At 44.3% G+C, this 26,917-nt stretch overlaps 1 protein-coding gene across 3 annotated transcripts in view; it reads right to left on the bottom strand.

The window, feature by feature from the left end:
• Positions 1–10,787: 10,787 nt before the first annotated feature.
• The window catches only part of LOC120954933 (frizzled), a 237,792-nt gene continuing 221,662 nt past the window's right edge, over positions 10,788–26,917 (bottom strand). For all 3 annotated transcript variants that reach the window (XM_040375291.2, XM_049609607.1, XM_049609608.1), the window contains one exon: positions 10,788–15,289. In XM_040375291.2, the coding sequence (XP_040231225.2) occupies positions 14,763–15,289 (527 nt within the window). In that variant the 3' untranslated portion in view covers positions 10,788–14,762. The remainder of the gene's footprint in view (positions 15,290–26,917) is intronic.

The raw sequence follows: 26,917 nt of genomic DNA, 5'->3' as shown, positions 1-26,917 counted from the left end.
CAACTTGTTCATATATCTGATCCTAAGGGCTATCATGCAATCTCTTATAGCCAAGCGCATTAAGTGGTACAGGCAGGCCTGAAACCGCAAGTGGTTGTTTTACCAAGTAAGATGATAAAGAGGATAAAAAATAATTTTATCACCTTCAATTGACGATAGGACTAGTAGGATGCATTACGTGAAATTATTAAAAGCAAAAAAAAAACTAAAATATTTTTATCATTTTTTTTCTAAAAAAAAACATGCTTGGATAGCTTAGCACTTTTCTATTCGTAATCGAAGGGATGTGTAATCTTAAGGACAACCAGATTATCTCGGCAAACGGCTAGTAATCTTCCCAACACACATTCCACCCAAGCTTGCCGGAAGGTATGTCGATTGATTTTGAGGCATCGTTCGCAACGAACTGTGTAACGGAACGTTAACTATCCAAATCGTCGACCAAATCAACACTCCATGTCCACGTCGCCGACCTGCCGGTCGTTATTTCCTTTATGAGCCTTCCGAGCAGTGTCATCTCAGCCGGATCATGGTCTCCGGATTCGATCTGCAAAAGCACAACGCTCGCGCGATTTGCAGGACAAAACCCGAACCCAAACCCGAAATGTTGCGAAATCACTTTGAAAATCTGCATAATTTTCCAATTACCATGCCACACACACTCACCGAAATCGGTCCGGTCCGTTTTGACCGTAGCATCCGTCGAATGGCGCGCGCATGGCCACGGGCAAACGGGCGATATATGCGGTTTCGGAAAATGCGGTGTCGTGGGCCAGCCAGCGCGGGAAACCTATGGCGGGAAAATCGTTCAGCCTGCGGTATGTTTGTTTGTGCGCTTTGCTGCACACGCCACAAGTCACCGGGACAACCAACCCTCCCGCCGGTTCGGTACAAACAATCGTGTTGTGTGTGTGTGTGTGTGTGTGTGTGTGTGTCTACACACATACTCCCTTGCGCCGGTGTGCGTCGACCAGAGATTGACCGATTTGCCGACACGGCCGATTTGATGACCGCAGTTGCCGCAGTTGGCCATGACGAAATAGATTATTTTGTCAGTAGCATTACCCTGTTATATGGTTATCGTCGGGCGTAGTTTGCGTTCGGCGGATGTATCGGAATGCAATAAATGATATTTTGCGGGGAAGTTTGCGTGTGAAATGGGAATTAAAATTGTGGTGATCGAGCAGCACCGCGCCAGTATACAGTGCGGTAATTAGATAATTTATATTAGAGAAATGATCAATAATAGATTTCAGCAAAACGATTCGGTTGTAATGTAAAATACCAATTTTACGTATTTTGAATGAAGGATAAACAATGTTAAGTGAAAGGTCGAATGGAAAGCGTTGAATTTAAACTCAATTTAAACCGTTAATGCTGTTTCTCAAACCTCCTAAATTAAATTCCATACATTTAGGCGCGTATTTCATTGAAATGGTAGATACAGAGAAATTTCGATATAGGAGATTCTTATATTTGGACTAGATTCTGTTGCTTGAGGCCCGTGTCTGTGCTCCATCGGATGCGATTTTATCGGAAGGCCTGTCAAAATTGTATATGACATTTGACAGATAACGTCGGACGTGCGATTTCGTCGTACGACGGAATCAAAAATTTTTGATTTCGTCGAACGCCGCATCCGATTTTATCTGACAAACTAAATGTGTGGAGTTTTGTAGGAACAATCTCAACTTAATTTTTCATAATCGTTATATTATTAAAATCATCCAAATAATCACAATATTATACGAAAAAGCGTTTGACAGCACGTGCGATAAAATCGCATGCGATGGAGCACAGAAACGGGCCTGACTAATTTCGAATACATTGAGGTCGATTGATTTAAAGTTAAGAATATTTTTGCAATTGATTTTTTGCTCAAGAGTAAATGTTGGACCTATCGTTACTGTTTAGAAACATATTCTACCAGTGATTAATTGATAAGCTTGAATTGTAACCGCTAATGCTGTTTCACAAACCTCGTAAATTAGATTGCATACATTTAGGCGCGTATTTCACTGAAATGGTAAATACAGTGAAATCTCGATATAGCAGATTCTTTTATTTGGACTAGATTTTGTTGCTTGACAAAATATGAAAAAATATGGTCGATTGAATTAAAGTGAAGGATATTTTTGGACTTCTTTTTTATCAACTGCAAATGTTGGACCTATCGTTACTGATTAAAAAAATATTCTGTCATTGATCAATCGATTAGTTTAGATTGAATTGTTATTATAACCAGTTTAGTAAAAATAAATAAATGAAATTTAAATTTATTGAACAACCACCAGGTCCCAAGGTTGATGTCTGTACCACGGGAATCCTAGAATTTAGTTATGATGGTATAGCGGACGTTATAAACATTCGCTCTAAAAATTGTTCGTCTTTCAACGAGCTGTTTACTGTTGTACTTGTAAAAAAAGTGAATATTCAATTTCCAAAGGCGAACAATTATTAAATTCCCATAAATAATCTTTCTCCATTTAAATAAGCCGAATCAATCAAACTATACACTAAACCGTTTACTTTAAAACGATAAATTGAAAGGTACTACGAAATTCAAACGCATTAGCTCGAAATGGATTTTCCGTAAAACCATTACTAAATACAGCCCCGGGAAGTGGTTCATCGAATTTGCCGCTGTGATTAAAATTACAGTTCCATTTCGCCGTAACATGCGTCTGTTACAATGAATCCATTTTGTGGGGAAAGTGCACTGCACTTGGGATGCAAATAGATACAGCAAAAATATTAATAGAGCATAGAAAATAGAAGCCCAGGATTCTTGTGAAAGATTTTATAGTGAAGGGATGTTTGCGTTATTCCAAACGATGTATACGACCCTAAATGAGAAGCAATGAAAAAATAAATTCTTGTACAGTATAGATACGTCGTAATTGGACGTTTGATCGCTTAAATTGATAAATGAAAGTACTGAACAAAAGCTATTGATTGAGTAAAATTGATTGAATATCTATTATTGGGTGATCCCAGAGTATATGCCACCTACGAAGAGCGCTGAAATAAAGTACACACATTCAATGCATTCAATGCACAATTTGCCTCTTTAATGGAAGCGAAACAAATAACAAACACCAGACGCCCAATCACCGGTTGAATGGTGCCCGCGTGAGCGCAAACCATCAAAGTTGTACAATAGACGCGTAAGCGTCGGGGACACTCATTACTCCTTTCATCCTGCTGTGTTTCACGAATCGCAGCGATAGGATGAATGATAATGATGATGATGGGTGCTGCTGATCACGGGTCTTTCACCAATTTCAAACATATATTTTTTTTTGCATTTTATTTTGGTTGTGTTTGAATGGAAAAAATGGGCCACACGTTTTTTTTGCTATTGCCACCCGCATACGCCCATGAAACAGGAGCGGGAGGACAAAATGGAAAAATGCACCCAACCGGGAAACGGGGTGATTAAAGTCCTTTCCAGTCGAACGCCCATTTTTGCTCCTGAAATGCTCATCGATGGCGACCTCGTTGGTGGCGATTCTAGGAAGCCTTTATTCAAACGCATCACCCCGGCAAGCCACGGCGCAGCGGTGGCATGTGCAAGTGTGAAAGGATTTATGTTGCCCTCACAATCAAACGCGCGCGCGCGTGTGTGTGTGTTTGTGTCCAATGACCGAACTTGACCGGATTAAACGAAACATTGCGCGGCCTCACTATCACCAGGGCGCGAAATGATGTGATGGCGGTGTTGGAGTGTGTGGTATAATCGTTTGTACATATAAATTTAGTCTTTTTTTGGTGGTTGGTTTTTGGGGGTGAAAGCATTTTATTTCATTTTTTTGTTGTTCGTATAACATATGGATGAGCCTTTCCAAATGTCGGAAAAAAGCGTAGACTGAAGGACATTCGCCTAATCCGCGACCCGCAATACACCACCGCCGCGAACGCCATGTGTGGTGTGTTTTTGGGATTTCGATTTTATTTTTTTTCCAATGAGAATACGTTTGATAAAATATTTCTATTGGATGGAAATGAAATTTCATTCGCGTCCACTTTGGAGGCCAAAGGGAGGGAGAGTACGTCATTGAAAGCTGTTCGATGTGATGGAGTGGTGAAGTTTTTCATTTCACTGTAGTAAGCTCCATCGCGGTATGTTGAGTAATTGGAAAAGCCGTTAAGGTAGTTCCAATCCGGTTTCGAATTAGAAAGATGGTTGAGACGGTAATAGAGTAAAATTAAAGGTCATTTTGGCTATAGTTAGACAATTATTAAGATATATAAATAGTTTATTACGAAGTATAAAGACATGATCTTGTCGGAGCTCGGAACAAGAAATATATAAATTTCCTAAAATTATTGCTAATTGCTGGCATTTTGTGTGCAAAGCTTGGTTTGCCCTTTATCAACACAGCACGATGAAAATTACATGCCTTTCCCGTTTTCATTTAAATGGATGAAACGAATTTATATAATTAAGCTTTTTCAAACTTGTAAACGAATAAAATAAAAGGATTCCCAAAGGATGCTGAACAAATCAACTTCCGTTGAATGTTTATTCATAACAGATGCAAAACAAATCAAACAAATTTGTAACAGCATTCACATATGCGTTTTCTGATCAGAAAACGAGACAACATGGAAAAGGACGAAACATAGCGAGTGTATTGTGCTGTGTGCCATTACTTTACTCCATTCTTTATATAACTTTGTCCCTGCCCCACAGCAAGTGTACCCTGGAAAACCTCCTATGTTTGCTTTTCATTATTTAATGAGGTTGTCGTGAGCGCCAACGCGTAATATGTATTAATGTTCTCGTTTATCATTTCGATAAAAGCTTCCCCGGCATATGTGCACTCTCTCTCTTTTTGGTGTGTGTATGTGTGTTCTCTAGGGAGTGAAAAGAAAAGTTCCTTGCTAACGATACTGAATGAATATGTTCAGGCGCATGTGTTCTTTATGATCGTGTGCGAAACAAATCGGCATGGGAAGCAGGGTGCTTTATTAAAATTAGGCATGGAAATAGGAGGACCGGAATATGGAACGATTTATTCCATTGAAAACTTTGCATGTATTTCAGGCCTACCACAACATTGTTTGAGTTGAATGCATTGAATTTATAAGCAGTGAAGGAAATAAAAATCGTATGGTAATGCAAATAAAATTAAATTTCTTCCTGATACTAAGATGGAACCTATCAATTGTGCACTAAAATACCTTCCCCCGAAAAACTCGAAAAAACGCGTTTTTTTGTTGGATGGTACGCTGGGTAATGTATTCGTTGTCTGTTGTAGGAACTTTTCATTATTTTAAATTGTGTTTGTAGGAACTGTTAGTTGGGTTAATATTTTTGTTCCAAGAATTTTTTTTATAGAGACTTTGAGCCAATTGGCCTCATTCGCCTCTTTTGTTCCAAGAATGTCAGAGCGCTGCCTAATATCGAGCGCCTAAATGTATGCAATGCAACTAGTCGGTGTTAAGATTGATGAAGCATTCGGTGGATTCTTTTTCTGGGTCGGTATAAAAAGTGCTACCTTCAGATTTTCCATCAGCTGGTGACGATCGAGACAGAAGAAGATGAAAAGTGACAAGGTTTTAAATCTAAATAAAATAACTTTAATATAGGACCATCAACCACTAGGGATAATGCCTCTACAATGATGGTAATACCAGTTTGGAAAAGTTTTGACGATATTTTTGGTAAATTTGTTTTGTTTAATGGAAAAATGGTAGTGCTTGAAAAGCTACAACGTTCTTCAATTGCTATTTGTTAAAGTTTTCCTATACTTTACTTTAACTCTTCAAATTTTCTACTAATTGTACATTTATCGGTAAATTTATCGTATTTCATTAAAAAAAACCCTCGTACAATGCATTTTTGGGTTGGGTTGTCAAGGAGAATCTCTCCTCGCCACATCTGCTTTCCTAATTTTATTGGAAATTGGATGCTTTGTACGTCGTTCCTGTTAAACACCGGCAGGTGGTGTGTCATTAATCAACCCATCGGTACGCAACATGCAGCGAGAGCATTATACGCTTCACAGTGTGACTGATCGGTAGATTGCAAATTTCGCATGAAAGGATACACTACAGCACCGGCGGTGACAGCAAAAGCTGTAAAAGTGAAGAGCTCGGTACAACATTTTCGTTGTCTTGGAAAACGGTACCCCATCGGGAGGGTTAAAATCACAGCTTTTTGAGAGTGAAATTAGGGAAAGAGCGTTTTGGGGTTTGGTGTCGTTTTTCAAAGCAATCTACCTAATTTCCCAGAAGAAAGGTAATGGGTTTGATGGTGAGTGTAATTGTACGCTTAGTTTTTACTTGCTGACATGCAGCAAGACTGTTCCATTTTTAGCTTTCAAGAGTGAATGGTTTAGATTTGAAAAGACTCTTAAGGAGGAATATGGACATTTCAGTAATCAAAAAACAAGTGTTTTTTTCTTAAATCTTCAACTGTAATATAACACCGTTTCTTAACGACAAGCACCGAAATTGGAACATTGATTGATTTATTACCAATTTTAAAATTTTGTTGGAGAACTAGAGCAAAATAAAAAATGCAAAATTTCTTTCGAAATCCACCACCAGATCTTATAACTTTTAGACCAAAACCCCTAATATAACTGAAGTAATAAACATAGCTTAATAATACTCACGATTAGGTAGTAGGTCGCAATGATTTCGGATATTATATTCGATTCCATTTTGCTGTCCATAATAAAGATAAGGGAAAAAAGAAAATAAGTAATAGAAAAAAAACAGAGTCAAAGGAACAGAGGAAGATGAAAAACATTAAAGCAAAAATAATAAAATTGGGTATGAGCTTACAAATCGTACATTAACATTAACAATGAATGGTAAACGAAACAAACAAATGATTTGTAAAAAAGATGTAAAAACTGCAAATTAAAGCTCATTTGCTAGGTAAGTTTTTTAAAACGACAAAACAAACAGAAAATATACAAAGAATGTTGCTAATGATGAGGTAATAAACAAAAACTTTACCTAATATGACGTGATAAGGTAGATAAAATGAACTGACAAGCTGCCGTAAAAAGCTGCTTACTAAAATTCATTAAACACAATTTTCAACGAAACAATATAATTAAATAAAAACATTCCGGGCATAAATTAAGCATCAAAATAAACATTCAAACTATGCGCGCTCCATTTTTTCCATCCACCTTCTTTCCAGTAAACAACGCCGTCGCGAAGGAGAAGGCCCGGCCTGAACGCTGGCGTAAACGATCCCATGAAGCAAAGCAAGCGTTCATGTGCCGTCGAACGAACAGGATAACGCCCCGTCCGCACCACCGCCGTCGAGGGACATTATTTTTCGATCAACATTGGCATGCACACGAATCTGGTAGGAATGCTATCCCTCACCGTTGCCGATGCTGATACAACGGTGCCCCCTTTTTTTTTTTACTCATTTTCTTCCCTCCCCCCTAGCGAAAACATTGCTTGCGTTCGAAGGAATTTGTTGCTCAACATATTGTGAGGAGCGCGATGAGTGTCGAAAGCATTGGCGCGGGTCGGGAATTTCTTTCAGCGAAAGCATCTCACAGCGAAAGCTGTGCGAGCAGCAGCAGTGGGGCAAACAAAAAAAAAAAAGCAGCACGGTATAAAGATTCTTCTAATAGTTCATATTTTTGATGCACGATGCTTCACTTAATCCCATGTACAAGTTTTATATCCTTACCATGCTAATCCCCTCTTTGCGCATTCTAGTGATGTTTTTCTGTATCTATATATTTATACGCCTGTCCTTCCTGTTCCTGTTTCTACTTTACTTTCCACTTTTCAGATTAATACAACAGATTTTCCATTTTCCTTTTTTCCTTTGCACTTTCATGAGCATTCACCATCTTGATGCATTTCTCCTGGGGATATTTTATATAATACGATTTTAATTCTTACATCTCACACCCTGTCTACTTCTTCAACGTACTAAACCTTCTTTACTTTAATTTTTACGCATTATTGTTTATGTTTTCTTCTTCTTCTTCTTCTCCTTCTTCTTCTTCTTCTTCTTCTTCTTCTTCTTCTTCTTCTTCTTCTTCTTCTTCTTCTTCTTCTCTTGTTGTTCTGCTTGCTTTTGTACATATACATATAGTAAACACATACCGGACACCGAGAAGCAGTTTCGCGGGACATGGTACTTCTGTTTACCCTTTGCCTTCGCATTTCCCTTTGAACTTAGACCTCCTAGTGGGTGTTCGAAAGCAGATTCGAATTGTGGCCATCTTGGGGTCAGTTTGCATATGAGTAAGGAGCTTTTTGTTTTTGCTAACGAAATCTAAATTAATGACTACATGAAAGGCAAATGCTGGCAGGCTGGAACACGGATGTCCCACTGTAGCATGTGTAGTAGAGCAGTGTCAGACGATAAGGATGCACACGTTTTCTGATGCGCGATGTCTTCTCGTCCACAGCAGCAACACAGCATACACATTCTGGGAGCTGCAGCATTTACATTTTATGACACATTGTTTAACAATTAATAATTCCTGCTTTTTTCTTAACTTAACTGCTAAAACCAGGCTAACCAATAATTGATCTTCAGCTGCTGCAGGGCGATCAGGCGCATCAGCTTCGTCTCTCTTACTTTCCTTTCTTTATTTTTTTTGTAATATTTATAGCTACCAGATCAATGTGCACCACCTCCCGCCACCCACTGGGGTTTGATCGATTATTTGGCATTTTTTGTTGAAGCGGCAGACGCAGATGATGGGCACAAAAATGCGAGAGCTCGTTAGCAAACAGTGGTTGGGTTTTGTTCCTTATAATAATATTTTGATTTTTATCCACTTCCAATCTTCATCGCTCGATTTTGCAATCAAAAACAAAGTTGGGAAACGTAAGCAAATGCTTCTTAACAATTCCTTCGTTTTTTTTATTGATCGCCCGTTCTTTCGCTCCTTCACAGTGAAGTGTGTGTAATCGATCAGCTTTATCCGGTTGATCGTGAATTGACACGAGTTCGATTGGCGTTTGTCGCGCTGCTGCTAGGTTTGCATTCGGGTTTTGCATAAGCTGCAACGCACCCTGTGAAGAATGAAATCAACAATTATTAAAACAAAATGAATAGGAAGTACAGGTGTTCGTCGTTCTTGACACAAATGACAAAATGAATGGAAATGCACACATGTTGAGTCACAAATTAATAACCGAGGGTCTCATTTTGCCCTTCACCAAACGACTTGCACTATAATATTTGGCAGGACGCGAGAAATGTTTGTATATAAACGTTTATCAAAACAAGTTTTCACCCTCTCTCTCATCCGTTGTGTTGTTTCCGTTTGCAAAAATCCTGCCCAAAGCCACCCCGCCGTTTCACCATCATCAAGCCCGGACACCGAATGCCCTTTAATTTTAACGCCGACTGACATTTATCATGACACTGCATTCCTATTAATAAAACACAGTAACTAAAAACCAGAAAAAAGGCCGATAACGACAAGTAGTAAAAGTGAAAAAAAAACAAATAAAACAAAAACCATGGCTCCAGACTGGTTCTCTGCGGATTGAAGTTTCGTCCAAACTAGCTCAAGCAAATTGGAAGGCAAAAAAAAAATAAACTGCAACCAAAACCGAAGGAAGTAACTTGCCCATTTACGTGACACCCGGCACTCACGCTTTAACAGGACGAACGCTTCTGCTGGTGGCGCACTATTCTGGCTTGGCCGGTTGTGGGAAACTTCTTATTCTGCTTGCTGCTCCTGCTGAGAACTTCTTTTTTTGCTGCTGTGTCCCTTCTCTGTTGTTGCCGTGCGTCGTCGTCGTCGTCGTCGTCGTCGGCAAAGATAAACATTTATTTATTGATCCCGGGAGAGAAATCGCCCATTATCGCGATCACTCGTTTTTCCGTTGCAAGGCCAAGCGCGGGAAGAGCAAAAAAAAGAGGTTGTTTTTCGCATGGGAAAATTAATCGAATCTCATTTCGAGCACTGAAGCCGAATGAACTGGGGAGTGACGTGGAAAAAATGCGGAAGGAAGAACTCGATTATTGCCAACAAATTAATCGATACAACCGACTTTTCTTTCTTGTCGGGAGGGTTTGTTGTGCGCATGTAAATATGATATGTGACCCTCAAGTTGCCCCACGACCTTTAGCCGTCTTACAGAGGGACAGCAGTAATCACCTCAACAGTCACACTTTACATGGGAGGAAGCAATCAATTCACACTCGTGTCGCTAATGTCCTCACGGATGCACAAGGATTCCAACCACTCGAGCCTGATGATGTCGGGCCTGTCTCGTTCACCAGGAGCAACCTTGGGACACCTCTCAGTCAGTTAGCACAGGAACACACAGAGAAGGAAATCCGTGCATCTGTTTACCTATTTTTACCTCCCCACGTCGAGTGGTCGTCGCTTTCTCGTTTGGACGACAATCTTTGTCGCTGCCAGTGACAAGGGCGAAGGGCGAAACCAATCGAACGACAAACCAGGGCGAGAGTTGAAACCTCTCTTGAGAGTTGATTGAGTCCCCGGGAACCTTCGTCAATCCTGCCCGCCAACGGTGCGCTTTTCTCCAAGTCGACCGACACACGTCGGCACAAGCAAGGGAGAGTTTTCCGATGACAAGAAGGAGGCAAAAAAGCCATCTTGTGTGTGCAGCCAGGGAACCATTTTTAAGGGGGAACCCTCCCGGAAAATAAGAAATCTTTCAAGAGGTTTTCCAGCTCCAATCTTGAGTGCAGATGATAGCTTTTGTCCGAACACGCGGGGAAGAAGAACTAGGCAAACGACACCGCAAACATCGTTAACGAGATGGCGCTGCGCGCGACTATGGGTTGGCTAGTTTCCCCCCCCCCCCCCCCGTTTGGCTCCTGTTTGGCTTACCGAGCAGACTATAGCTTTGATTTTTTTTTTTTTATATTTTCAAGCTAGAAAGCCCCTGCATAAGTCGCGAGCGATTCAAAGGAAGGATCCGTTTGTTGTTGTGTCTTTCAAATTTTAAGCCAGCGATGGAAAAAAGCACTCGCTACGCAAAAAGGCGTAAACAAACCCATTTCACCAGGGCAAAGTGAACCAGTGTGTTGGTGTTTTTCGATTAAAACTTAATTTCGATCAGCAAGTTCGATTGGGTTGTTTTTCAAAACACTTGAAAATTGAAGTAAGCAAAAATAAAAGCAAATACATTTTAAAAGAATTCTTCATGAACGCTCAACCTGAAGCTTGAATGCATTGAAACGCCTCATTCAAAAGGGAAGCCTTGCTTGCGAAATGAATTGTGATGCAATAGGCCATTCAATAGGCCTTTAATCAGCACTCTGGATGGCTTCATCAGCGTCAAAAGATACGGAAAATATTAATTTTATTATGCACAAAAAAAAGAAGCAATCCCATCTGCCCTTTACACAAAGTGCATGCTTTTTGCTGCTCTAAAGCTGCCGATGCAGTCGCTCGTTTTTGTTCTGTTTTTGCGCCACTCCACTCCCTGTAATAAAGCAACATTTTTGCATCGGAATGCGCTCCTCGCCAAACCGAATGAGCAAAGATGCAAACAAAAAGCACTGACACCGCTCACACACAAATCTGTTTCTCATAAAAGCGATCCCCGCGAGCGCGAGCAGGGAAAAGACAGGGCGAGCCCCAGCGTGCACAGAGAGCAATAATCGTAAAATTAAATTAAAAACATAAACACAATTTTATTTGCACGTCAACCGATCCGCTGCTCGGGGGCACAACACGCAGCGATGACGGCGACGACGACCCGGCCACAAGCCCGGCCACGTGAAAACACACCAAACCAAAGCCAAGCAGCGTGTGGCGGCCGCGCAACAGGAAGGAAGGAATTTGCAAAAAGGAACAAGTACACACACCAACCGACCAGGGGGAAGGAAAACAATGCGAAGCGATGTCTCTTGGATTGGTTGACGAGGAGCAAGTAAGCTAGAAATGGCGCAGGAACGCGAGATGGTGGTGTGTACTTTGCATTTTAATTTTCATGGCTCGTTTCATTGTCCCGTGTTTCATGTGCCATTGCTAGAGAAAAAAGGACGTTGCAAAATTAAAACCACCTCTCAAAGGTTCCACACTCCACGTAACGTAATTCCCGAACAGCGAGCGGCGGTAATGCTTGGAGACGCATTAATTTATAACCTCACTTTGACTGGCACTTATCGCGCTCGGTTTTTGGGCCCGAAGACAAACGCCCGATTCTAACAGTTCCCCAGTTCCTTCCCACTGGCAATCAGCAATCCATCTCTCTCTCTCTCTCTTCTGAGAGCAGGAGTTAATTGTTAATTGAAATATAATTGTGTGACTTCTTCGAGGTGAAGCGCTCAAAAGTGGATATAGCTGACAGCTCAAAGGTCAAAAGGATCACGGCTCCAGGAAACGCTTGTTGCTTTACCCCAAAAAAAAGGAGCTTTCTGCTGTTGCTTTTCAGGATTGGCTTTGCTTTTTTTTATCGTCCCTATCGTTGGATGTGTCAAAAACTGTCCTCATACGTCACAGCACAGGGACAAGAGTCCCCGTCCACACCATGATTAATTAACTTTCCCAGGCACGTGGTACCGCGGGCGCCAGCGGCGTTACTTTACAACCGAGCACGAAACCCCCAAAAACCCACAACGCCGACAGAATTTACTTCCCTCCTTATTTTACTGTGGAAATCCCCTTTGCCGGGCGGAGGAGGTAAAACGTGCCGAAGACCCGGGTCCCTATATAATCTGCTTCAGATAATTAATGGCATCGTCCGCGTTTCGAATTGTGTGTCCGCGTGTGTGTGTGTGTGATGAGGATTCTCTGCTTCCAATTATACAATTCTTGTTCTGTCACGCTAAAGGACCTTGCGGTTGCTGCTGCTGCTGGGTTCCTATTACCAGTGGATGCCTGGTAGATAGAAACACAAGAGGACACGAACGATGTGACACTATCGGAATCTCAAATCACTACAGCACGCGCGCCCTCTACGGCCAAGGGATAATGAGGACGCAGGCTACACAACACATCCTTGACCGGGCACACCAGCAATTGGAGCATTTCGTGGAGATGCTGCAAGGACATCACCGTGCGCAGCCACCACCGATAATGGCTTACACACTGTCATTAATATTCATGTATGACGACGACGACGACGATTGGATTTCGGAGCGTTCCGGCAGAACAATTCCGCGCCCCTGCCAGCCAGCCACTAATGACATACTTCGCTAAAGTTGCGCCCGGGGGCGAAAGGATTTCGGGAGCACACGCCATCGCACACCGAGCAAGATTGCCCCCCCCCCCCCCTGTTTGGTTTGTTCGACGTACGGCCCTTTGGCCCTTAATTAGTGCGATAGGATTGGTAGCTAGTTAGCATCGGTACGTTGGCAACGGGCACACGGGGCTTCAAATGTCGCGTTTTTGGGAGCATCGAGGGAAAAGCCAAGATGATGATGGGAAAAACGGATTTCATCGCATTGTAAAGTGCGCTCACTGTAAAGCAGCACTCGAAGCACTCTCATCTGTGCCAAGTCTTGTTGAACCGCTGCCAACGGGAGTTCATTCCGGGCAGGATGACTTCATGGGACGGCTGGAAAACGCACACACAGCAGTGGAGGAGTGTGGATGTGTGTATGGCTTTCAACAACAATTTGCGACTTTAAGATACGACGGGGAAAGAAAATAGATGCTAAATGCAATGCAACCGCCTGTTAGGCAGGCGGTTTTTGGAGCTCTGTTCTTAACTATTTTACACGGCGCAAAATTCGCAAAATTCGCGCTATCGTACTACCTTCTCACGTGGTAAGCAGTGAGGAGGTCCACCTTTACCACCGACAAACAAGATCCTAGATAACGTTCGTTATGTACAGAGTTAATGCTGTTCGAGCAGGAGAGTGCCGACAGAGGTCCCGATTTTGGTTTGGCGGGATGAGGATGCATCGACACGACAGTATTACCACATCTACTTTACGAAGGTAGGCAGGCTAAGGTAGGTAGGTATGGTACAGCGCTAGACAGTTGGACAGTCCTACAGTTGGCTGCTAACTCTTTTACACAGATATAGGTATTCTCTTAACACACTCTCGGTACGGTGTGCAAAAGATTCGCGTACTGACGTCCTATTACTCTTAACTAAAGCGTAGCCAATTCCGTAGAACCTTCCACAGAGTTGCGGGAACTTCTTGTTTACCAAGCAACGGCGACTCCCCTCTTCTTCTACACTATCTCTTTCGCATCACATTAACGTATTTCATTTCTTCTCTCTCTGTCTCTTAATACAAATTCCTACCTCACCTGTCCAATGTGAATGAAGCGGCCCCGCGTCAGGCCAGGTATTGTGTGTAAGCTAGCAAACGAAGTAAAAAGACGGTTCTGTACAATGTAAGCTGCATCGAGCGGGCGGGGATGCTGAATAATTCTATAACGCGCTACACGCTACCACTAAACCGATGCCTGTGTACTACAGAGATATTTGGTCATTCGCAAAATTAAACCTCGAACGAAACATATATCCTTATGTCTAAATTATGCGGTCCTACTTTACGCATCTCGCTCCCTCCCGCTGCAGGGGAGTTCAATGCCGGAAACCCTTCTCTCTGCGTGTCAGCTTCCTTCCACTGCTGCTGCTGCTGCTGCTACTGTGTTGCGGGGCTTTGTGTGAGCTTTTGAGGCGTTCGGTTGAAGTGCTCCCGCCCTCTGCTGCTGGTCGGTGATCGATCGGTCTGTGTTCGATGAGCATGGGGATGATGATCGTGATGAGGAGGATGGGGACGCCTCTTCCTAAAACCTAATGACTCGCGCGGTAATGCGCACCGCCGGATGGTGGTGGGCGACGATGCGCACCCGCGTTACCCTCTACTAGACGTACGCACCGCGGCTCCGCGTGTCCTTGCCCTGGAGCCGCTCGGCGAACTGCCGCCAGCTGACGACGGTTTTGCCCGACCACAGCCACACGCTCGACGTCACGCCGACCAGCATCGAGCAGACGTACTTCACCATGTAGATGTGAAAGATGGGCTTCGGGTCGGGCGGGCCGTGCCGGGCCGCCGGACACGGGATGGAGAAGATTTTGCACATCTGCCGGTTCCACTGGATCATCCAGTCGTCGAAGTGATAGTACTCGTAGAACAGGCAGGCCAGGTAGCCGAGCGAGGGCAGGATGAACAGCCCGCTGAAGAACCCGATGCGCAGCATCAACCGCTCCAGCTTGTCCGTGCGGGTGCCGTCGTGCTTCATCACGGTGCGAATGCGGAACAGCGACACGAAGCCGGCCAGCAGGAAGATCCCCCCGATCGACAGGTAGATCACGAGCGGTATCAGCAGAAACATGGCGAGCGAGTGTGTGTCCAGCTGGCCGACGAAGCAAACACCTGACAGAACGTCACCTGGAAAACACAAACAGAAAAAAGAGAAAGATGCGTGTTTAGAAGGGTTGGCGTTGGCTTTTTAGGATCGTTGCGCTATTGGAGGAGACGCTGGGAAGAGTGGTTAATAGAATCATCTGATGAAGGTAAAGCTGCAAAGGCAAAGAGGATCGCTTGTAGCAGTTCTTCACATCGTTCTTACCTCCCGCGGGAGGTTGTAAGAACTATAATTAAATTAAAGAATGGGGCTGGTACACCTCGACGGGACGTCCCGTTACAGTTACGTCCTCTGGTCCATCAACAAAGCTCACGGGGTGCAAAAGGGGAGGAAAGCAAAGCTTTCCACATATCAGTGCCTCAAGAGCCTCGAGTGTATAAGCATTAATCACAGCCGCTTTGCAGCCTTGCTTTCTCGAAAGCCTAATCGTTCTATTTGAGGCACTCACAGACTGAAGCAGAGAGAGTGTGCGGATTACTACGGAGAGACCCCACCGCTGTAACTTCAATTCCTAAGAACCTGCAGCTTCTTGCCAGTGTGTGATGGCAACATTCTTGCCTTGTGGCCTGGTACGCGTTCTACCTGGTGTGCTGTGTGTTTGTAAAATGAAACGCACAACACGCCGCCACCATGGCAGGGGGTGCGTACGTTCTTCATTCACAGTTATGTTGTCGTCTGGCAAGCTCTGGCTGTGCCATTTTTTGTTGGTTTTATGAGCTTCAATGGGGCGAGAGAGAGAGAGAGGACAAAAACCGTTCCAATTCAGCTCGATTCGATTAAATGGTGGCTGTAATTCGAGCTCGTTTCGAGCGCTATCTTGCCGCTTTCATCGCAAATCGTCCGTCGGTGTCCCCAGGAAAGCAACACCCGCGCGGTCCAATTAATAGCTGACCACTTTTCCACCCAGACACAAGTTCTTGGTTTTCTTTTCGTTTAGAAGAGTATGGGAGGACCCGAGGACATTATCCCTTTTAGGCTCCCCCGCGTCTCAGGATGGAAAATCTACATTCTCGGCACGCTTCAAAACACATCCGTCGCGTACTGTTTCGCGTCTCTCCGTGTTTTACATAAACGTTCATTTCGGTGGGTTTCGCCGTGCGGTTTTCTCAACCCCCTTCATTCCAACTCATCCCCCTCGTGTCCCTTTGTTGCGCGCGCGCTCGGCTTGCACACGAATCGTAGTGATTATCGCGAAGTGGACGGATTTGCATAAATTATCATACGGACGTTTGTGCAAACACCCGTGGCAACATGATCATCGTTTTCTCGGGGTTGAGGGCGCATCACAATTTGCCTCACCACGGGATATGTGTGCGCCACACTTTTTCACCCTTTTTTTATTGGTCGGAAATGCTTTGGTCGCCCTCATTTGTCGCAAGGACGTTCGCTGTGAGCAAAGCACCCGATGGCAAACGATGTAGATGTTGCTCCAACAATCATCCGAGGCACACACACACACACACACCCGGTCTCTGGTGGTTTCTTGTGGCACAACAAGGCAACACTTTGGACCCCGCGTGGTGCAAAACTTCATTCGGAAAACAGCAGCAAAAGAGAAAGAAAAGCTCGCGCGGAAAGTGCTCTCTGATTATGCTCGGGGGAAATAACGCTCAGGAACGCATGCTGTCAGTTTTGCCACAATTTCATCAGCGCAAAAAAGGGGGGAGATATAGCGAGCGCTCACACATTCATTTGTATTTTTTTTTTGTTTGCTTCTGACCCAGCTGCTCTGCTAGCTTTAACAACATCATCAAACTTTTCCTTCTTTTGCAGGAGGTGAAAAAAAAGGAAGCTCGATCGAGGCCCTGAAAGAACGCTCATTGAAGGATGCTTTCGCTTCCACTTCCAGCCCACTTCTTCCCCGTGAGGATTGGGGCACGTAAAAATCAGAGTTTGATTGATTGTGTTACGGCACACTATGGCGAAAACAAACATCATGCGAAATGTTGTTTTCGGGCACATCGGGCAATTTGTTTTTACCATCAACATTTGACACCTGGGACGGACCAGACCCACGCGGCAACCAAAGTTATCGAAATAACATTTCAGACGAAAATGGGGGGGAAAAACCACGTTGCCCTTCATAAATGGATGCTTGAGAGAAGGGGTAGTAGAGGGAAAGCGTTGCTAAAATGTGATTTGTTTGCCGTTGCTGTAGTGTGCTGAGAGTTTGAGGAAGAATTCGTTTTGGGAGTAACATATCATTGGGGTCCTGTTCACAGGTTAGAGGGTTTGATGTGTGGTTGGGTAGCACCAAACGTTAAAGGCCAAAGCCAGCGGCGAGGATATGGGGCGAGAGGACAAAATGGACATCCAAGTTACCTGTAAAACCTGTAAAAGTCTAAGGGTTGAAGGCTGTGCTCAAAGTAATGGTTTATAAGCACTTTGCGTTTGTGATTGTGAATTGAGGAAGTTTTGGAGAAAAATCAGCTTTCGAAAAAGAAACCGGTCAATGCATGTTTATCAATTTGCGTGCAAAAATATGCATACACCTTCAATTGAGTCTATTCCTTTCAGTCTCACTTTGTGGAGTCTAAGACAGATACTTGATAACGCTATGGTTTCAAAAGATATTTGAAAGATGCAGGAATCTATAAGATTCAAGAATCCATTGAGATTGATACATCTCTAGGGAGTCATGGATCTTAAGAGATGTTAGAGTTTCAAAATATTTAATTTGAGCGAACCCATGGTATAGTGGTAGGCTCGCATGACTTCAAAACACGCCCGTGGTGGGTTCCTGCCTCGCATGGACCGTCTCCGGCTGCGTGGTACTTGCCCAAGAAGTCTCGAAAACCTGTATACGCAAGCATTCCAAGGTGATTACGCCAATAAAAAGAATAATAAGAAGCCCAAGCTCTATGACTCTTTGGAGATGTATGAATTCCTTGAGATTCTTGAATCCCTAGAGATTCGTGAATCTTTCCAACCAATATTCAGATTAATTTAACCACTTCAAAGATTCATTTAGATTCATGAATCTGAATCAGATCTACCCCACACTTGTACAAATACGTTGTAAGAGTCAAAGTAAGTTTCGTGAGCGACAAAATGCAGCACCACACATCGCAAAATGACTAAGTACAACCTGTATGCTTCATTGTTTCCTTCATCCTTCATCCAATGGCATATTGCTATAAGACCATTTCGTTTAGTTTAGCAAAAATATAACTTTTTTAAAGAGATCTTGCATTTTTTTAAACAAGATAATACTTATGAAAAGATCCTTGGTGCTGACACCAAACTTCACGTAAACAGATCCTTCTTCAATAAACTTTTGTTAAAGATTTGTGATAATACATTTTACTTGTCCATTTTGGTCCATGTTTCCATATTGCATATTGATTTAATTTACATGCAGTAGACATGTTTATGAAAGTATCGCCACTAAGAGACGAGAAAATCGAATAGCTTCTATATTTCATCCGGCATAACTTCTTTCAAAACAGTAAGAACAGTATTGTTGTGTAAACCCATGATCCCTGTGAGAAAAGCGTCCCGGAAAAAAGGCACATTCGGGAGCAACAGTTAGATCCATTAACACCTCGGCGGCCCGTTTTGTGCCATCTCATCCCAGCTCCGGAACGGCGGAACCACACAAATACCTACGGCCTAAAACATGACCTACGAAAGTGGCCCCATCATCAGGGCACCGCAATCCCGTGGTAGGGGTGGTAGTGCGCTAAGCAACCGGACGCGACCTTCCCGCTATATTCCCGGCGGGGCTGTGTTGCTTGTTGTTGTTGGCCGGGCCGGGCCGGGCTACGATGCCTTGACCCTGGTGTGAAATCAATCAAGCAATCGGAAAGCTGTCAGAACATTTGCACTCGTTACTGACGTTAATTGCGTCTAATCTGGACGGGTTGCATCGCGGGTCTCGCGCGAGCTAACGGAGATCGTGATCGCCATTTCGGCTAACGGGCATGCCCGCCGGAGAGCCGTGTGAGCGAGCGAGCGAGTGGGAGCGAAAATGGCCGGTAGCAATCGGCGCCTCACCAGGAAGCCTTTCATTATGCCCACTTTATATCATTTGCACTCACTTTGGTTTGCCCCAGGCCACCGCGCAAAATCGATAGGAAAATCACCGTACCGTAGGTGTACCTGCTGTACTGTGTAGTGCTGCAAAGCGGGGTTTGGACTAAGTACACCTTATTTCTGGTTTGGTTCTAGCACCGAGAAAGTGGCAGTGTAATCAGACAACGAACGAGCGTTCGCTCAGACTCAGGCGGAGGGCTGAAGACAACCACCACCGGCGGGAAGCGGTAGGTTCTAATGGTCCTAACAAGCGGGAAGTGGGGTTGAAGCGCCCAGTTAAACCGGTATTCGCTGGCACTGGAAGAAAGTGCGTGTCCGGGGCGCGAGCTTCTGCAAAACTTGACAGACATGCACGCGAGCCTGTGCTGCTTGCACTACTAGCCGAACGGAATCTTAATATGTAATTAATTTCCGCAAACGGCAAACGGCAGGCCTCCGTCGGACGCGACGTCTTCTGTACCGTGGAAGGTCGCGCGTGGAACGACACGGGCACAATCTTTCGAGCCGTTTGGTGGTTGTTTGGAAGGTACGTAAATCCCAAGCATCCAACGGTGCGACGCGTCTGCGTGTATCTTCACTGCCGGGTTAAGTTTAACTGACGGATCCAATTACGGACAACTATTTTGCAGATCAGAAGATTAAATTGCAAGCTAAATTTGCCTACCGACAATACTCGCACCCTTTTTTTCCTGAATGGAGAAAAGGCAACACGAGAGTTACACAGTTCCAGCGAGAAGCACGACTTTAAATATTCAATTCGGATGATCTTCCCTTTTTGAATAGGACATGATGGAGCCCATTGGAGAAAGAAGTGTAAATAAATAAAACCAAGCCAAGGGAAGAAGGTGTGTTTATTCAAAGCTTCATCGTTCAAAAAAAGCGGATGAAACAGCCCGCAACAATACTGGGAAATTGAATTCATTCTCAGAAATTGGATAAAATTTATTCCGATGCCTACACACAGCTTCTTAAAGCGTTCGACGAGCGTTTCTTACAGCAGGAGCAAACGTCCCATCCCCTAACCCAAGGCGCATAACCCATAACCGCCCACACGGACCTCTACCAGTACTGACTTTGAGACTCGGAGAGTGGCACTTAAATTCAATCAGTTCCAGCAGCAACGATATCCTTCTCGCTCCCTCTCTCTAGCAAGCAACGCAGCAACTGCGAAGAAAGTTGCATTCAGCACAGAGAGAGGGACAAGCGGCCGGGGACCACTGAAAAGTGATACATTTCTTCGACATTCCCGCAGAATGGGAGAAATGTATTATGGGACGATGCCCACCTTCCATACACACACACGCTCTGTGCTGGAGAACGTTAATATCGGATTTCCTTTTAAAATGGCCACGGGGACGTCTAATGGAAAATGGAGAAAATTTATGTCGCAACAGTGGAGCGAGCACACTGTGGTGTACAGGACAAGACAGAAGTCTTGGTGGCCACCACCGCCCCAGAGCGAGCACTCATCTTTTTCTGAGTGCTAAGGAATGGCAAACCTGCTCCGGCCGGAAATCTTCGGCTGCCGGGCACTGTACCCGTTGTGTCCCGAGAAACAGGGAACCGTCAGTACCGAAAAAGGACACACCCTGCCGGCTCAGCTAGCAGCACTCGGTACTGTACTATTCCACACAGTCGGGGCCATTTTTCACCGCTGGCCAGCGCTGCTCTCGCTACATCTGCCAGTGGGAGGGAGTTTGCTTTGCTTTTCTTGTGGATGAGACCGCCGGTGGTGGTGGTGCTGATGGCTGGACAGTAATATAAATGAAAAATTGATAATTTATGGGTGTATTTATAATGAATCGTATGCTGCCCCCGCTGGGTTGGAAAACCAGATGGAATTGGTAGGATTGGTGCATCAGCAGCAGCAGCACTGAAAGCCTTTCAAGCGAAAGCTATTTTCTGTGCCTTTGTGCCGTGGGGTGGACATTCTTGTGGTTTCCTGCAAAGGCTTCCGTGCTGTTTAAGAATAGCACCATTTTCTGCGATAGCACAGAAGCGCAATAAAGCTGTATGATAAGAAATCGCTTCTTTTAATTTCCTTTCACGACCACTTGTTAGTACCTCGAGGAGAAGATACGCAAGAGTATCGGATCGTTCCCCACACTTAACGACACTTTTGATGTATCGAAATGACTGGAAGGTAAAGCGCTTTATCTAGAAAAAAAGACCCCGCTTGAACACTCAATCGTAATGAGCCATTTGGCAGGCACGACACACGGGGAGAATCTAATTTAGCTCACCACATCACCCAGTTAAGATATCCGAACATCCGCCCAACCGGTAAAACATCTTTACCGCACCAGCATCCATCTTCAAGCTGCACCTCTTTACACAACCGAGCTCGCTTTACACACGCGATTCACCATCACCAGTTTATCATTCTCTCACCCGTTTTACTTCACCACCCAGAGCCCCTCCTCCCATGAGCCCGATAACGCTCCCGATAAATGGTTCAATAAAATAAATTATTAAAATCACATCAAACGATAAGTGCAGGAGGAACGCAGCTGTGCACACGCACCGCCCCAAACGAAGATGGGAAGGATCATCATCCATCGATCCATCCGGTGGAAGTGGTGGTGGGGTTAGGGATGTTTTTCACTTTACTGGAAACGGTTGGGGATATACGAGAGTTAAGCGCTGCACATGAAAACAGATAGCTTTCGCAGGTAGGTATCGCTGGGTACTCTGCTGGGGGGGAAGACGCGTGTGCGATGGCGTCTCAACGGGCTCAACCTTGACGCGTGCAAGAGCAGTAGCGTTCGTTGTGCTTTTCATCAAATGAAAGGTCTTATTTGGATACTGTGTGTACCTGTTGGTTGCTCTCCACGGTGGACAATTGATTTCATTTTTGGTCAAATTTTTTGATATAGTATTTTAAGATCCCTTTTTTAATCAAACAAGAAGATCTATTGTTCAGGCACCTCAGTGGTTAACTTGTGTTAAAATGCACTTTATATTCTAATGGATCTTGATTCTGAACTCTGATCTACATTGAGATATGTTTACTTGGTTTGTTACGATCCTTGAGTGTGAAGCTTTAAAATCTCGACCCTATGTTAAGATCGTAGAAATTATGAATATACCAACGTTTCAAAAATTTTGGAGCCCTTATTCATCCCGAAAGCTCCCAGAGTGTTGAAGACCCACAGACGTCAACCAGGTAAGATGATTTAATGATTTAAAATTTGTAAATCTGCCATCAACGCAATTCTGAGGTATTTATTGCCAAAAAAGCCAATGTAATAATAGCGTACCCATAGAAAGACGTTAAAAGCAATGGGTCGACTCGTAGTTCTTAGGGAACATCATCTCAGCGGACTCAACGCAATATTGGATATCTAGAAAAGAGAACGTTTTACATCGGGATGGATTTGACAAAAAATTTAAATATTAGTTCGCTATAGAAAACTTTAATATAATAATTTAAAGGATATTTACAGAGTTATTGTTTTTGGCTTTAATTTATTTAGTTTTGCTACAAAAATCCTTTAAAAAATTGAACCTAAAATTTACATTCTAACAACCCCTCAAATCCCACAGTGCAACGCTTTTGCGCGTCTTCCAATTTTCGTCATTTTCCTGCACCTCCCACTAACCCTGATCTTTTCATCCTCCCGGTGTAATGCGACCGAGCGCTGGGTGTAGCTGCTACTTCATGATCTACCAGCATCCATTGGAAGCTTGATTTTATGTATGATAAAACATTAATAAAACGCTCTACCCATCACTGCATAATTGATTGATGTATGTAACGCAATCAAAGGATAGACGGTGGTGGTATCGCAAATACGCACGAAGTAGCTCGGAGAAGGAAAAAAAAACCTTTACGCGATGTTTAACTTGCCCATCTTAGGCAACCGGGGCCCGACTCCCTAATGGGATTTTACTTACCGGTGTGTAGGAACACCGCACAACGACGCAGTTTCTCTGCTAAAAACGCCATTCGTCGATTTGCAAAGAGCGAAATAATCTTAAATTAAATAATTTTTAACAGCACCTCTTGCGCGCATCCATCGTCTTTCTACATGTGGCCCCCAGTGTGCTGTGGTGTAATAAAGTTGTAGGTCGCCTGTTTGTTCGTCGTCGAGTTGTGATGGGCTTGTGTTGAATTGGCGCAATCACCCGGTGGGCATATATCTTGGGCGGATAATGCCGTGCAGCATGCAAGAGATCCTGAAGCGGAGAATGCTCTATAAATTGCAGCCCCAATGATCTTTGCTCAGGCTCGGCCAGCAGTCGGCCGCTCTTCGGGCGGACACAGTAGTAGAGTAGCAGTGTGCAGACCCAGTGCCCAGACATTGCTAATCTGCAGACTGTCGCAAACGGTTATCGGGAGTACCGAGACCGAGAATGAAGCGCCGCTGGTACGGTATTTGCACTCGGAAGGTATTAAATTTTATGAAATAAAATAAACGATCGTGATTACAGGATAATCATAGGTGTGCCTTAAGTTGTGCTGATGGATCGTTTATGGCGGTGAAGGCGGCACCCTCGGGGCTCCGCAGCGGTGTGTGCGTGTGATGATCCCGATGTCATCTGGGACCTTAGCCGAACGGCGAAGATGAAGCGTGCATACAAAAACAAACATAGCCCGCGGGGACAAAACTAATTCCAGCGAGCGGAGAGCGTCGGCTGTTGTTTGGCCACACAATTGTAAGGTTTAATGTCTTTATTTTTAAATTCCTTCGTACGTATCGTTCTCCCCGAGAAACACTGAAGGAGAGCGTAGTACTTTCATTTTGTTATTAACAAGTGACTCCACGTAGCCAAACAAAGAAGCAAAAGTGGCATCACTAGAGATGAGGAGAAGGAGATCAGAAGAGCCATTCGAGCGGCTCTTAAATGATGCTCGTTCAAAACGAAAGTACCTCATGTTCGCACAGCCGGACACAGCAGTTAATGATGTTGAATTTTGGGGTACGCCTAATTAGACCGAGAATGTCTCGCAAAGCTCAACATCGACAAAAGCCCGTGGTGAGGCGTGGGCGCTGGAACAAGCGATTTTCAAGAACACACTTTGGAAGACATTGAAAGCCCCAACTAAAAAAACGAACCCAACTGATAATAATTAATTGTTTGCAATCCTGCTGTTGTAAATTATGTCCGGGTGCTCTGTTATTTACAATCTCGGCCCGAGATCTAGCAAGAATTCTAAACCGGTAATGGGAGAATGGGTTCAACATTCTGGACACGAAGAATTTTACTATTTAGACAAACCTTGCCATCAATCGCCGAGGAGGTCCAAATTCTGACAATACACCCGCGGCTGGCAAAAGCACACCAACAGTCACAGCAGGATAAGAAGGGGGAACCCTGTGATTGATTGATAAATAGCTGACGTTTTCAGAGCTTGAACTGTTCAGGTCTATAGGGCCAAGCGACAACTCCTCGGTATCGGTATCGGTCGATCGCTTTCCGTGGGTTTCCTCTTTCACGCGCGATGGCAGTTGGTTTGCAAACTCCCATGAATCCCAAAAACTAAATCGCGCTGCGCCACGATTAGTGCCACAAACCACAAATTTCGACTGTCCCAAAACTAGTGGAAAGAGATTCCGGTTTCACGGTCATAAAATGCTAGACTCAGCGCTCACTTTAAACTCCCCCTGTTAGCTACGCAAATATGTGAACGACTCGCCTATTAGCGAATAATATATTTTCGCTACTAACGAGCCATCGCGTGTGTGATGTGTGTCTGAGAGAGAGAGAGGAGTCTGTGAGGATAGAATTTCGTTGGTAAGAGCCATTTGAATTTTACGATACAATAACACCTTCCATCAATATGTCGCGGTGCCGGTTTATGGGATTAATATCGTTGGAAGTAGATCTTGAGCGAATGGGCCCGTAAGGCGGCGTGGTTTGAGAAACGAACATGGTTTCCCCGAAGGCTTTGCGTCGTGGTCATGTTCTTGGGAGGGATTATCAGAACCATTACTGCCACATATCCAAGAGCAACAACCCGTAAACTTTGGCCGCATGACGCACCCATCTGTTTTTGGTCGGATTTTATTGCAGACATGCCTGACGAACCCAATCCTCCCAATGGGTCTTCAATAATGTATGCACTGATAATCACCCCGACCCGAGCAACCGGCGCGACCGAGAGCAAACCATGAAGCCTTGGCGGTGTATTAATCCGTCTTCAGCCAGATGACAGTGTCCGTGGCCCTCACGTGACTGCGTGTGTCAACGGCAGGCGAGATAAGGGCCGAGCAGCACTGTTTCCCATCGCATCGAAACATGCAACCTCGTGACAGACGACAATATGCTTCATTTCTCTTGATCCCTCCACTCGAGATGACAACGAGATGCTAGGTAACGGGAATGCCGGTTGTCATGGAACGGCGAGGAGCGCACTTCTTGCATTCCAGCAAGAATCTTAGATAAAGAACACGCACATAGACAGAGAGGATGGAGCAGCTCGCTAATCCATTCACTCGGGAGCGACCAAAATAACCGGCTACGGGACAAAAACTAAACCGGCTCTGAGGAAGGAGGGGGGGAGGGAAGAAACTTTTCATCCAATTGCGACCAGGGTGGCGGTGATCTGTTTTCCAAGCTCGATCAGTGATCGTAAATTTATCATTCCAACAATCTTCTTCTCCTATGTGCCCGGCTCCGTCACCTAGGCTTTGCCTAGAGGTCGCTCTAGAAGTCAGAGCCACCCTCCTCTCATGATTGCAGGGTGAGAAAACCTCTACTCCCCGTCCCGACTGTCGACTGTCGACTTTTGATCTTTCTCAGCATGAACCACCGGCACCCAACGGACACGGCTACTGATGGAGTAGGAATTCAGAATGTCAACTCCGGCTTCGCGAGAAGCTCACGCTGAAAACTTTTCAGGCCAAGATCAATGACCTGGGCAAACCGGGGCCCCACGCCACACGTTTCGCGCGATATATCGAAGGCAGATCACAACAGCATGGCACAGAACTGGAGAAAAAAAAAGAAACGGATAGGTGACCATACGGTCACCGAGAGTCGTGATTGTTTGTAGGCTCAGAGGAGCATAAATCGAATGGAAAAGAGAGACACACACACATATCCAGTCGTGATTTTGCATATTTAATAAACGTTCATAAATTTGGAGAGCAAAAGAAAAAAAAACATCTTTGCAAATCGTAAATTCTACCTCACGGTGGCTAGGTAATTCGCGAGGTTCTATTCCCAAAAGTTTTTTGTCCAATTCAGCTAACGATACGGCACACACACACACAGCGACAGAAAGAGAGCACAACGAAAGGGGATGTTTAGTCTTTCCGGTTTTCGTACGCCATTTGCCCACAGCTTCGTTGTTGATCCGGACCAAATTAAAGACAAATTAATGGTTCATCTCGTGGGGGGATATTTATGATCGTCCATAAAACCTACCGTTTATCTTGTTGGTTCTGGTGGTGATGGTGGATGTATCAATGATAGACCATAGTCTATCGTGTTTCTGTTTGTTTTGCTTGGGCTTCCAGAAGTTCCTTGATGTGACAGGGAATAGATGAGACAATACCAGAAATGTTGCGAAATGGCGAAAACCACCATTATTGGAGTTGATCGATAAATGTTCGTAAATGTGTGTCTCTAATTTTTAACGGCGTGTTGTGCCCTCTAGGACCGATTCA

The sequence above is a fragment of the Anopheles coluzzii genome, chromosome 3, assembly GCF_943734685.1.
Source record: "Anopheles coluzzii chromosome 3, AcolN3, whole genome shotgun sequence".
Classification (NCBI taxonomy): domain Eukaryota; kingdom Metazoa; phylum Arthropoda; class Insecta; order Diptera; family Culicidae; genus Anopheles; species Anopheles coluzzii.
The sequence above is the reverse complement of the archived record's forward strand: the minus strand, read 5'-3'. Positions and strand labels throughout refer to the sequence as shown.